At 39.3% G+C, this 12,090-nt stretch overlaps 2 protein-coding genes across 3 annotated transcripts in view; one reads left to right on the top strand and one right to left on the bottom strand.

The window, feature by feature from the left end:
* The window catches only part of LOC129762509 (NADP-dependent malic enzyme), a 70,201-nt gene extending 68,186 nt beyond the window's left edge, over window positions 1-2,015 (bottom strand). The window contains exon 1 of the mRNA XM_055760814.1: window positions 1,823-2,015. The gene's annotated coding sequence lies outside the window, so the exon portion shown is untranslated. The remainder of the gene's footprint in view (window positions 1-1,822) is intronic.
* Window positions 2,016-2,498: 483 nt separating this feature from the next.
* Window positions 2,499-9,595, top strand: LOC129762513 (protein hemingway). 2 transcript variants are annotated; one of them, XM_055760823.1, is made up of 4 exons: window positions 2,499-2,877; window positions 2,936-3,444; window positions 9,189-9,269; window positions 9,344-9,595. In XM_055760823.1, exons 2-4 carry the CDS (start codon window positions 2,944-2,946, stop codon window positions 9,395-9,397), a joined length of 636 nt encoding a protein of 211 aa, XP_055616798.1. In that variant the 5' UTR covers window positions 2,499-2,877; window positions 2,936-2,943; the 3' UTR covers window positions 9,398-9,595. The 2 variants fall into 2 exon arrangements, with proteins under 2 accessions (XP_055616798.1, XP_055616797.1); XM_055760822.1 differs by having other exon boundaries at window positions 2,501-2,877; window positions 2,929-3,444.
* The last annotated feature ends 2,495 nt before the right edge of the window (window positions 9,596-12,090 follow it).

Below are 12,090 nucleotides of genomic sequence, written 5' to 3'. Positions count from 1 at the left end.
AACAACATCACTGAATCAACAAATCCAAACAAACTTATGAATTCACAGAAGCTTCCTTCAGACAAAAATTAATATGAAATAGATTTTTAGAATGCATCGACATTTCTAAAATCTTCTTAGTCGGAAGTTTTAGTGGCCCTCAAAAGGATCGATGGTTGCGCTGAAAATAGTCCATTCGTGATACGCGAAAACAATACACGAATCGCACTCAGCATGCATCGCGACATTTTTCTCGTACTACATACAGTGCGGCTCCAGCCGATTATATATTTGTTATCGTTTCGCTCTCGTTTTAGGAATTTTAAACTTACACCCAAGAATAGATTCAAATGTGAAGTGATGCAAAAATACAGAGGCACTCTTCACCAGACGGCATGCAAATCAACACGGTGCCTCCAAAATTGCATCATAATGTGCGATATCTATACTTCATTTTTCTTTAGAATTGAGAGAAAAAAAATTGCTAGCTGGAGCGAGACGACTTGAATGATGATGATTATGTTAAAGAACCTTTGAAATTCATTAGTTAATTGCTAGATGCTAGATATAAGCTAGTTGACTAAAGAATTGTGAATACTGTAATTTGAAATCGCGAATGGCTTATTTATGCTCAATGAATCAAATATGGCGGAGCTTGGATTGCAATATTTTCTCTATCCGCATTGTCCGTAGAACGAATGCTGCATTTGCATTTCGAGCGATCGATATTTAATATTGTACGTCGCTGACACATATTCGGCCACGGGAACACGATGTGAAAATGTGTGTTCTTACAATTTACGTTAATTTACATTATTTACGGGTTAGGCGTCGTGCACAAATTACGTAACGCTAAAAATCCAGATTTTGGACCGCTTCCCCCCCCCACGTAACGCAATTTCCTATCTCTAATACACATAAAGTAACGCAACCTCGAACCCCCTGGAAGAGCCTGGGGGACGTATGTTGAGTATCGCTGGATTAGAAGAATCGCGAAACACTGAAAACAGACATAAATAACAGAAGTGATGCGTACAACGTCAACCACAATTTAACCACGATGTATTTTATCCTTGTTATTTAATGTCGATTCATTTCCGTCGTATTCAGGAACAATTATTTACCAAGAAGGCGACTTCACGACGAACATACTTGATCGGACTACCCAACGCCTGAGCCAAGTCACACAGAACACATAGCTCACAACATTTCCTCTCGGAAGTGAGCGAAATTCGGAATTTATCGTCTCAAAAATCATTACGCCATCGGCTGGAATTGAAATATGGTCAATAGATGTTAGTTATCTAAGCCATTTACGAAACATTATTTTAAAAAAATATTTTTTTTTTCAAAACACCGTCCATGTCCGTAACTTCATACCATACCATCGAGCCACTGATTGTGTACGGAGCATCACATACTGTGTAAGTATAACAAATTTCAATTGCAATTTTCAATACTTGATGCATAACAAATCATAGAATTCACTAGCTAAATATTTGCGCATTTAGAAGGTAATTTGAAGGTGAAACATAGCATAAGTAAATATTTTTTTCACATTTCACATTTGATCGTTTACACTATTTCGTAGAGTTTTTATCGAAACCAATCAGCTTAACATAATCTTCCGATTCTTCCTTATCCGTGTATCTTCGTTATTGACGACAACTGCACTTGTTAACGCTCAATTACGCAAACGACAAATTGCTACCAACTGGTTTAACGACTGCAAATGGTGTTTTCGTTTGCTGCGACCTTATGTCAGTCACTCAGGTATGCACTTGCCGTGGGGCTTCACGCGAGTATCGTCCTAAATTGGGTTGTTGCACAAAATCAGCATTACCTATGGACGATGTCAAGCCGACTTGTTACGCTTGGTTAAGAGTCATCCAATGTTGTTCATTTAACAAACACTGCGAGTCACTGAGAGAGGGGAGCACAACAACTGAAAACCACAACCGATCACTGAACACTAAGTTGAAAGTCCGACCAGCAACGAGTATAACACCCCAAATGGACCCTGTGCTCGTTGCTAGAAGCGAAGGAGCTGAAACATGCGTGGCTCAAGTTCGAAACAGACTGATGCAAAGGATTGCGTTTTGGGTACAACTAGGGGCTATACTTGTTTGGCACACAAAGACCCGGTCGGTCCAGCTACACAATCGCGTGTACGTGTGTAGATATGGATCCCCACTGTTATGAACGAGCTGATCATCGATTACATTGTGTATGTTAAGCTGTAACGATAACGATTATCGTACAGAGCTGAATTGGGGTAGGTCAGCCAAAAGTGAGTTCAATCTGGAGCTTGAAACACTCGAGAAAACTGGTCCTTCTCACAGGAACAATTACTTTCGACTGCAAGTGACTGATTGTCGACCTTCGATGGATTTGAACGATCACAGCACTTGGTGTAAATTATATCACGCCTACACTATTCAACTTATCGCGATATAATGTGAGCCGATTACATTCGTCTGCTCATCATTTTCTTTAATTTACGAGGATTATTAAGATTATCGTAATTAGAAAAACATTGCTTATTGCTTTTAGTTGAGTCAGTCCGGCGAAATAGATGTCTTATCTATACAAGAATAACACATTTTCATTCTCAACGTGTTCCAATTTGGCGCCAATAGCAACCGACCCAGGTAATGCATATGTAGCGCATGCACGTCAACCATTTTCCCCTTTCTCTGTTTATACATGCCATATGTATCCATGGTGAATATGTTTGGCCACAACGAACGATCGGAGTGACAAAGACACAGTAACCGGTGCTTATTTCCCAAATTTTTCCCATAACTTCTTCACTTGAAAAAAAACCTCCAAGAGTGAAAAGTTGGCTCCATCGACAATTTTCAATCTTGGCTTTGTTTGCATTCACTGGGCTTCATGGTAGGTCACGGTTATCATTTGTATCGAAAGTCATAATCAAGTGCTCAATAGCACACAGGTCAGGGAATGAATTCGAGCGAGAAGCAGCTCGAGAAAAGCACTTCGGTCACCAATTCATTGCTTCCGGAGTCCAGCTCCTGTGAATCGGCGAATAGCAGCAGCAGCAGCAACTGGGATAAAACGGATTACAGTTCGTTTCTTTCGGAAAAACCATCCGATCGAGATGAGGATGCGTTAAGCTGCCGGTCGGATGCGTCTTCTGTGTCCCGCGAAAAACGTCACTACGGAGCGTTCCAAGTTGACCTAATGAGCTCCGAGCCGGAAGATTTTGACGAAAGTGGCCATCTGTTCCATATGGATATTATGAAGGATAGCTTGAGCGATATTTCGTTACCGGTGGCGAGAAGAGTGGTTCAGGAAAAATGTAAAAGCGCCCAGAATCTGTCCTTTTCGCGACAACGAGTGCGAGAGATTGAGAGGCATAATCAGCTCCTGCTGCAGAAAATTATGACCAGCAAGCCGACATTGAAAACGATGCCAAAAAGCAGCGCACCGGTAATTAAAACGGTGAGTTTTATTCATTATTTTTCTTCTTACAGCCATGAGAACTCTCGTTTGAAATCGTCATCGAAGTGATTTTTGTTCAATGAATAATGGGAAAGTGAAGGTAATAACAAAACCATTATTTTTGCTCATTTCCGGTTTGTTCAAATGCTATCAATAGCGATGCGTCAACAGTTATTAAATCGTTAATGGTGACAATCCAAAACGGGTTTGATATTTACTGCAAGTGTGTTACATTTTTTTGTGTCGCACACAAAATGACTCACACAGAAAGGATAATGGATTGTGTCACGTTTACCCGAAACCCACTCACCCGAAAGACAGCTACCCGAAAGACATTCGCCCGAATTCCACTCACCCGAAAGTAACAAATATCCGAATGCGACAGTTACCCGAATGTAACATCTACCCGAACTGACACTTACCCGAATGCGACATTTACCCGAATGCAACAATTACCCGAATGTAACATGACCCGAATGCGACACTTACCCGAAGGAAGGGTATATTCGAATATTTGCGTATTATTCGATTATTATTATTAGGTATTTGTATATTTATTACTGATCAGTGTTATATGAAGCTCATATTTGTCTCGTACTTTCATTTCTATTCAAAAAGTATCTTGCGTGGGTACTACAATTTGAGAAATAGTGGCATTGAATAAACTTCTTTTCAAAATAATGAAAAGTGTAAGAATACGGTTTCATAACGTATTATAAGTTTATCCATTCATATGGATGACGCAGTCCGTTTAGTCAAAAAAAAGCTGACAATTTTGCTATATGCGTATTATGGCACTGAAGTACAATTTTGATTATGAATTACATATTTTTTTTTGCAATTAAATTTGATCTGAGATCAAAATACATGACATGCATAATTAACTGAGCAAACGTAATGCCCCAGGTAAACGTATGCCAACCGACGCTCGCTATCGCTCGGTCGGACCTGACTAAAGGATCGTCTCCTATGTTTCAAAGAAACCGGGCAATCGGTGGAACACAGGTTTGCTTGCGAGAAGCCGCCGCTTCCGACAGCGGGTCGGCGGCCACGTAAGTACTTTTTTTTCCACACTATTCTTTTCGAATTTTCATTTAAAGTTACCTGCTTAATTTTCGGAGTATTCCAGAACCCATGCTCATTTCTGAATGATCTCTTGGCCTTGAAGAGAAATAGGGGAAGGAAAGAAGACGGCATGTCAATTGTGCCTACACTAATTTCTGAAAATGACACAGCGAAATCTTCAACATATTTTTCGGATTTCCTCATTATAATTTCTCATTTTAATTCCTAACTTCGTAACAAGGGATTAGACCAAACTCATAATCTGATTTGTCGAAATTTTACCTTCTTCATTCGGTTAAACATTTCATTCGGGTATTTGTTACATTCAGATAAATGTTGCATTCGGATAAATGTCTATTCGGGTATCAATCGCATTCGGGTAAATGTACATTCGGGTATATGTTGCATTCGGGTATTTGTTACATTCGGGTATTTGTTATATTGGGGTAAATGTTCTTCGGGTAAACGTGTTTCGGGTGAAAGTGACACAATCGGGATAATGTGCGTTGCAACTTGAGATGGGCAAATCAGCTCATCATGGTGAGCGGCTCAGAGCCGTTCAGCTCATACAAGTGAGCTGTTCATTTGGAACAGCTCTTCAGCTCAGTTGAATTTTGCAGTTGTCCACACAATTGCATATGAAACGTAATCACCATGGGATATTGCATAGTGTGCATTTTCTTAATAGACGGAAAGCAAAAAATAAACGAATTTAATTTGTAATTGTACAAAAACTAGAACTGATATGAATTCTAATAATATACAACAAATACTGAATGCTGAAATCCAACATAGAAGATGCTTAGGATATGCTAAACCTAAACAACAGAAAAACCAGCAGTAGCCAAATAAAATGCCTCCAGGAATATTGGACGAGAAAACGTTTTTTGAAAAAACCATCGAGATTTTTTTTTTTGCATCCGAGGATATAAAAATAAATCCACTAATAGGTGCAACGAGAAATAATTATTCGCGATCACAAAGGTAACAAAAGGACCAGTATCAATCATCAACATTTATGCCGGGTGGTTTTCTGAATTGTTTTGATTCAGCACGCGGAAATAAATGTATGTGTTTCCACAGTAATGTTTAAATAACAATGTAATATATCAAATTTATTTACAAGCATATAATAATGTTTATTATTTTGTTTGGCCATATAAGAAAAATTTAATGAAGTAACGAACGATTGAATATCTTCAAAACAAAAACCTTTTTTCCTATCTGGCATCTCTGCTAAGTCTAAAGTACGAAGAGGGATACACGAAAACAAACTGACGTCATGCCATGAAGCGCGGGAGACGAAAAATCCTTTCGCGTCTCGCAATTCACTCTCTGCAGCTTTTGCGCTCCACAGCTATGCAGCTCAACAGCTCAACAGCTCAGCAGCTCAACAGCTCAACAGCTCAACAGCTCAACAGCTCAACAGCTCTTCAGCTCAACAGCTCAGCAGCTCAGCAGCTCATCAGCTCAACAGCTCAACAGCTCATCAGCTCATCAGCTCAACAGCTCAACAGCTCATCAGCTCCAGCTCCGTAATGAGCTGATGAGCTGCGTTTTTTGATTGCGAGCCGATTCGAAACCGCTCACTATGATGAAGCGATTCGAATGAACAACTCATGAGCGGATGGCACATCTCTAGTTGTAACGTCACAGCCAAATCACTGCAAAAGTTTACAATTGAGGGGATCGCGGCAAAATGGAGTCAGCTGCATTTTTTAAAATTTTGCGGGTATTTACAGCTACGTAAGTAAAGAAATATAGCAGGTTGTGTTCAAGACACGACCGCATTGTTGACGTAGAACTACGCTGTAGTTTAATTCAAGTCGCTTGTTTATAACTGCGGATATTATTTTATAATGCTACGAAAATTTAGAAATAGCCAATCTACCAGTTTGGTTGCCCTGAAAGGTTTTTTTTCATTGTAGAATCATTTGACGATAATTGTTTGATGATTCATTCTTGTGCTCGCAGAGTAATACATGCTCGAGATAAGCGCAGCTGTCATCCTTAGTGGAGAAAGTTTTGCTATTGGCAAGCGAAACCAAATCACATACAACATTCAAGAATGACATCTACTTTCTTGGTGACTAAACAAGCGAAATAAACTCTATCTGAACGCGAACCCAAATAAACTAATAACTTATTATAACTTATTGAATAACTTGGTATTTCCCAAATAATTTTTTGGTGCACAACCTTAATATCTGCTTCACCATAGTGTCAGTTCAATGCATTGATGCAATGTCAAAGGCACCAACGAAGCCTTTATGATGACAGGAAACAAATAATGTTAACTGCTTGGAAAAAGGCTGAATATTTGCCTCAGCAGAGATTCATTACTAATACCCTAGCGTAAAAAATTCCCTCCCGCTATTTCCTCTCCTTGTTTATATTTACATATATTACAAATGGGATTTCAGCTTAGTGAAGATGCACTATTTCTACGTACGGGTTATGAAGCATCGTTGGCTTGAAGCAACTAAATATACACACACTTATCTCTGTTTTGCGCTCTTCTCAACAGAAGCTCTTTCTGTTAATATTGCCAGTCAAGATTAGCTTAGCTGTCATCATTTGTGGAGAGAGTTTTCCTACCGTCAAGCGAAACCAAACCACTAACAAAATTCCAGAACATTTATTTTCTTGATGAGCTGACGAAAGCCTAGCTTGATGATTCCCCACACAATTGTGGAGCTCAAAACATTAATGTAATGGCCTCAGTTTGATGCAAATATTGCGATGCCAGAGACATCAGCCAGTGAGTAATTTGGTCGCGTCCACAGCTCAATCCGAAACGATGTGATGACGCAAAACAAGGAAGAACAAGCGATGTTCATTGTTTCGTATCTAGAACGATACAGAAAGTTTGCCTTTCCTTCCTTTCCTCGTTGAAATAAAGAGACTTTAAACTTCTTCAGTTCATTCGTCTCTAGCTTTTAAAAAGGCCCTTGGAAAATTCTACTCTTTCCTCATATTGCTCCTCCACCCCCATCGCCTTGAGAAAATCATTCGATCCCTCGCCGTCCAGCTCGCTCAGCCACGGTGCTGTCCAGTCGGTGTCTTCACGAAGAATAAAGTTTACCCTTTTTTCACTTAAATTCTTTTTATTTCTTAATTTGGTTTACATTATAATATCATACTACATTTCAAGTGATCAACCTAGGGTTCTGCATCTTTAAGTTGTGAATGAAGTTTACCTCAGCAAGATCCACTGTTTATATTCTAGGCCTTCGTTCTTCTTCTTTTCCTTTGTTCACTGAGACTTTACATCTTACGATTTCCCCTTCGTTGCTCGTCGATAAGTTGCTCCTTATTGACAGCTCTGTTCGGGAAAGCACACAAATGAACAGAGCAGATGTATGAGGAAATGGGAATGCTTCCAATTTTCATCAATATAAACCATATACGAACTATGGGATTGTAATGTATATCATATCAAACAAATCTTAGGGAATCTCCGATTCGTTTGGTATGTGAATCGCCAGAATTCGTTTACGTCGAAAATAGTGATTAACGTTAACTTTATTTCATAAAAACGTGACCTGTTTTCTGATTTGGCACCCTTAATGAAAGTCGTAGTACTGCATCAAAAAACGGCCCGGATCGAATGGCGTAGAGGAAAATCTGTTAGGAGCACTCCTAGCGGAGCTACGAGGTACTTTGCAGTTGCCTTCTTCAACGTTGCGGTGCAAACGGTGCGGTGTTTTTTTGCGATTTACTCGAAATTCTGAAAAATGCAGCTAACTTCATTTTGCCGCGAGCCCCTCAATTGTCGTTGATAAATGTCCGGAATATCAGAAAAGGAAAGGTAATTTCTCTTGATGACAATGCCCCGCCACACCGAGAGAAAACGACCAGGGAAACAGCTACTCAATTGGGATCAACTATCGCATGCAACCTATTCATTAAGTTTGGCTCATTCCGATGGCCATTTGTTTTAATCGATTGGACATGCATACACTGCGCAGCACTTCAATGTGTGCAAATTTCGCACAAAAATGTATGGAAATCGATCTAAAAGACACATTTTTTGCGAAACATTCTTAAATTGTCTGAAGGGCGGGGAAATGTTGTTCAAATGATCATTCATTCGAATGAAATATTTTAAACCATACAACAAACGTGTTTTTGACGTGGGACTACGTCTAACCGGAATATATGGGGTGTAAAATGAAAATCTAAACACAGAACACGCAGGAAAAAATGAAAGATTGCGAATGCTTATAACTCGAACATTTCTTACTGGATCGGAAAGCATTAATTGATAGGGAATATTTCTACGCATCTATCATAATTAATAAAATGTTAATTTTCATTAGATAAACAATTGAATATCTGTAAAATGTTAGGCGTTATCTAAACGCCCTAACTGCCTCTTTTTGATTGGCCCGATTTACGATTTCCCCAACACAGGCATCAAAACCAAGCAGCCTCGGGGAAATATGCATTGCAAATACATGAAAGTAGCGGGACTTTTATTCTCAATGTGTTCCCTAACCCAGACTTCAAAACCAAGGTGCCTGGGGGAAATCGGCTTTGCAAATACATGTATAGATGGCTACTTTTTTCGTTTATTCGATTATCGACTAATCGTGGGGCCATTTCTGATGAAGAAACAAAATCATTTTCATGAGTATGTCCATGTCCTAATCATTATATTTAAATGTTATTTGCAGCCCGTACCAAACAACTCACGTATCACGAGTGCCGCCTTGAACCGGAAGAAGAAACAACGGCAAATCGACCTTGACAATCAGGTATATGTGATGAGAAATATAATTCGATGGGAACACTTTATCGATTGTTTTTTCTGCTCGGTTCGTGTCTACAGGTTCTCCGGAAGAAGCTGGAGAAAATCGAACGATCTCGGCGTTCTATTTTTTGAGCAGTGTAACAAAATGAATCATATTTTTTCGGCATCACTTTCATATTGGTTCGAGAGGAATAATAATAGAATACGTTATAATTGAAGAAACGAAATTACTGGTTGAACGGCAATGCTCAAAACAAAATGGATCTAATTTTATTGAACAATCAAAATCAAGAAAGAGAAATATATATTTTCAAGAGTGTTTTGTAAAGTGTGCTAGTTAGTAGATCCCATCCGAAATAATTGATCGATAATATTCCAATTGAATGATGTTCCATAGAATGCCATTATTCGATTAACATCAAAATATAGCAATTGCCATACATTCTGTCAAATATATACCAGGAATTTGTGTCTTCAAGGAAAATGCTTTATTTATCATCTAAATTTATATTATCGTCTTCAAAATAGGCCACTTTTGAAGCAGTCAACTTTTTCCAACGAACAATCCAGTTATCGGAACACATTTTATAGTTGTATTCAAGAATTACCTTCAGTTCCAGCAGAGAATTTGTTGTTATGTCTTCAGGACTTCTATTTAGGAAATAGAAAAAAGTCACACGGGGCCATATTTGGAGAGTACGATGCTTGATCAATCACATCCGTGTTATTTTAGGTCGGAATATTCGTTTATAATGATCGATCGATGAGCTAGTGCATTATCGTGGTGCAAATACCACGTGTTATTCTTCCTCAAATCTGACCGTTTGCGACGAATTTTCTCTTTCAAACGCCTCATAACGCCAAGAAAATAATCTTCATTGACTCTTTGGCCCTCCCGAAGGAATTCCGAATGGACAATATCATATAAAACATCGCCGAGCAAAATACAAGCTAACTTGTTCTCAATGATGCTGTAAAGAAACTAAATGACAAATCGCGCTTCAACATTAAGACTACTGACGACATTGCCAACATAAAGAATGAACATTAGAGATAGGTCCGGTGACGTTGAGTGGAGCTTTCGCACCCGGTGTGGAAGTGTCTGGTTGCACCCCCTCCATCTTCGCTATCTGTATACAGTAATCATTCGCTAACTGGTCGGCTGTTTAACTGGGCGAACGTTAACTGGTCCTTGGACCAGTTAAAAAGCAGAATTTCGTAAACAATCGACGCCATATTCAAATGGAAGATTTGCTGTGAGGGGCATTCGAATGTAATTTGAAATGTTATGAAAATTGACATTATTTTCGCATGACAAAAACATTGATTAAACTACAGAAAAATAACTTTCTCAAATTATATTTCATACCTGTTGTCGCACTCAATGCGAAACTTCCATTGGAATCCTTTTGTTTATCCAATTACATGAACAACGCGAATCAAACAATTCATTGAAGTTCCCCTCGATTTTGTTTAACGTTTAACATGCTGGACCAGTTAAAACGCGAATGTCGATAAGTGGTCTTCCCTTTTCGTCCAGTTAGTGAATGTTTACTGTATAATGTATATATGTCGAATGATGACCTATTTGTTAATGTAGGGGTGTTTCTGCACCCCCCAAATCATGTACCCGGGGGCGGTTCGCACCCCCCGAACCCCCCGTCGACACCACTGAGTGACTTATATCTGTGGTACAACCTTAAGGTTGAGATAGGACTACCATTGGCTTGGTAATCATTTGTTTGAAGTTGCATCTGAATAAATTCTCAATGAATGAAGGCTCTGTATTGCGCATTGATTCGTTCGATCCTCGAATATGTCTGTATAGTATGGTCTCCGTACTACAATAATAGTATTCAGCGAATTGAGTCGATTCAACGGAAATTCGTACGTTTTGCCCTTCGAAAATTGCCGTGGAATGACCCATTGAATCTTCCTAGGTTCTGGAATGACCGTGGAATGACCCATTGAAGGTCCTAGGAAGATCGTTGCCGGCTAATTGATTTACAATTATTAGCTTCAAGAAGAGTAACATTATTTACTGTCGACCTTATTTCTTCAAATATAGACTGCCCTGAACTCCTTCGGTTGATTAATTTAAATATTCATCATCGTGTATTACGCTCACACAACTTTTTACACATACCACCTGCACGAACCAATTACGGTTATAACGTACCTGTAACAATTATGTGTCGTGTGTTTAATCGTTGTAGTTCATGTTTCGACTTCCATCTGTCTCGCTCTATTCTGTGACACTTGTGTAATAGTTAGATGTAGCTCGTAGTAGAAATAGTAGTAGTTGTAGTAATTGCAGTAGGTTTGATAAAATGTGAAATTAGGGTAGTAAACCAAGAACCATCATCCATGCTACTAGGTTTAGAATAAGATGGATGGCAGCTTGTGGCCTTTTTTTTATAGAGGTGAGGAACGCTCTTCCAGCCTTATCTGGGAAGGGATAACCCAGACGTCGAGTGGGGATCGCACCCACAAAAACCAAGCCCTCTACTCGTAGCCTCATTCCCCCCGGGACCACATTTAGGCGACTACTTCAGGGGGCGGCTGTGCTCATGCACTTCACGAGTTTTCAACGCAAACTAGCGTAGATCCTTCCCTTTTTCTCTGAATTCTAATTCACCATTCGTTGCTCTCCACTGCGCTTATGACCATTTTGCAGGCATCCATTTACCCGTCGAGACGTGCACCGATTAAAGGGTGTGTCACATCAAATTGCATCACGGAAAAAACGCTGTAGAAATTCGCCCAGTAGACCGATCCTTTTGAAAATTTTAGACAGTAAAATAAAAACTATTTAACAACTTTTG

This window comes from Toxorhynchites rutilus, chromosome 1 (genome assembly GCF_029784135.1).
Source record: "Toxorhynchites rutilus septentrionalis strain SRP chromosome 1, ASM2978413v1, whole genome shotgun sequence".
NCBI classification, from domain to species: Eukaryota; Metazoa; Arthropoda; class Insecta; order Diptera; family Culicidae; genus Toxorhynchites; species Toxorhynchites rutilus.
The sequence above is the reverse complement of the archived record's forward strand: the minus strand, read 5'-3'. Positions and strand labels throughout refer to the sequence as shown.

Bases quoted from the DNA above. Each gene is read 5' to 3' on its own strand.
- LOC129762513 (XM_055760822.1), top strand. The intron at 3,445-9,188 runs GTGAGTTTTATT...TGTTATTTGCAG, and splicing joins GCGCACCGGTAATTAAAACG to CCCGTACCAAACAACTCACG. The intron at 9,270-9,343 runs GTATATGTGATG...TCGTGTCTACAG, and splicing joins AAATCGACCTTGACAATCAG to GTTCTCCGGAAGAAGCTGGA.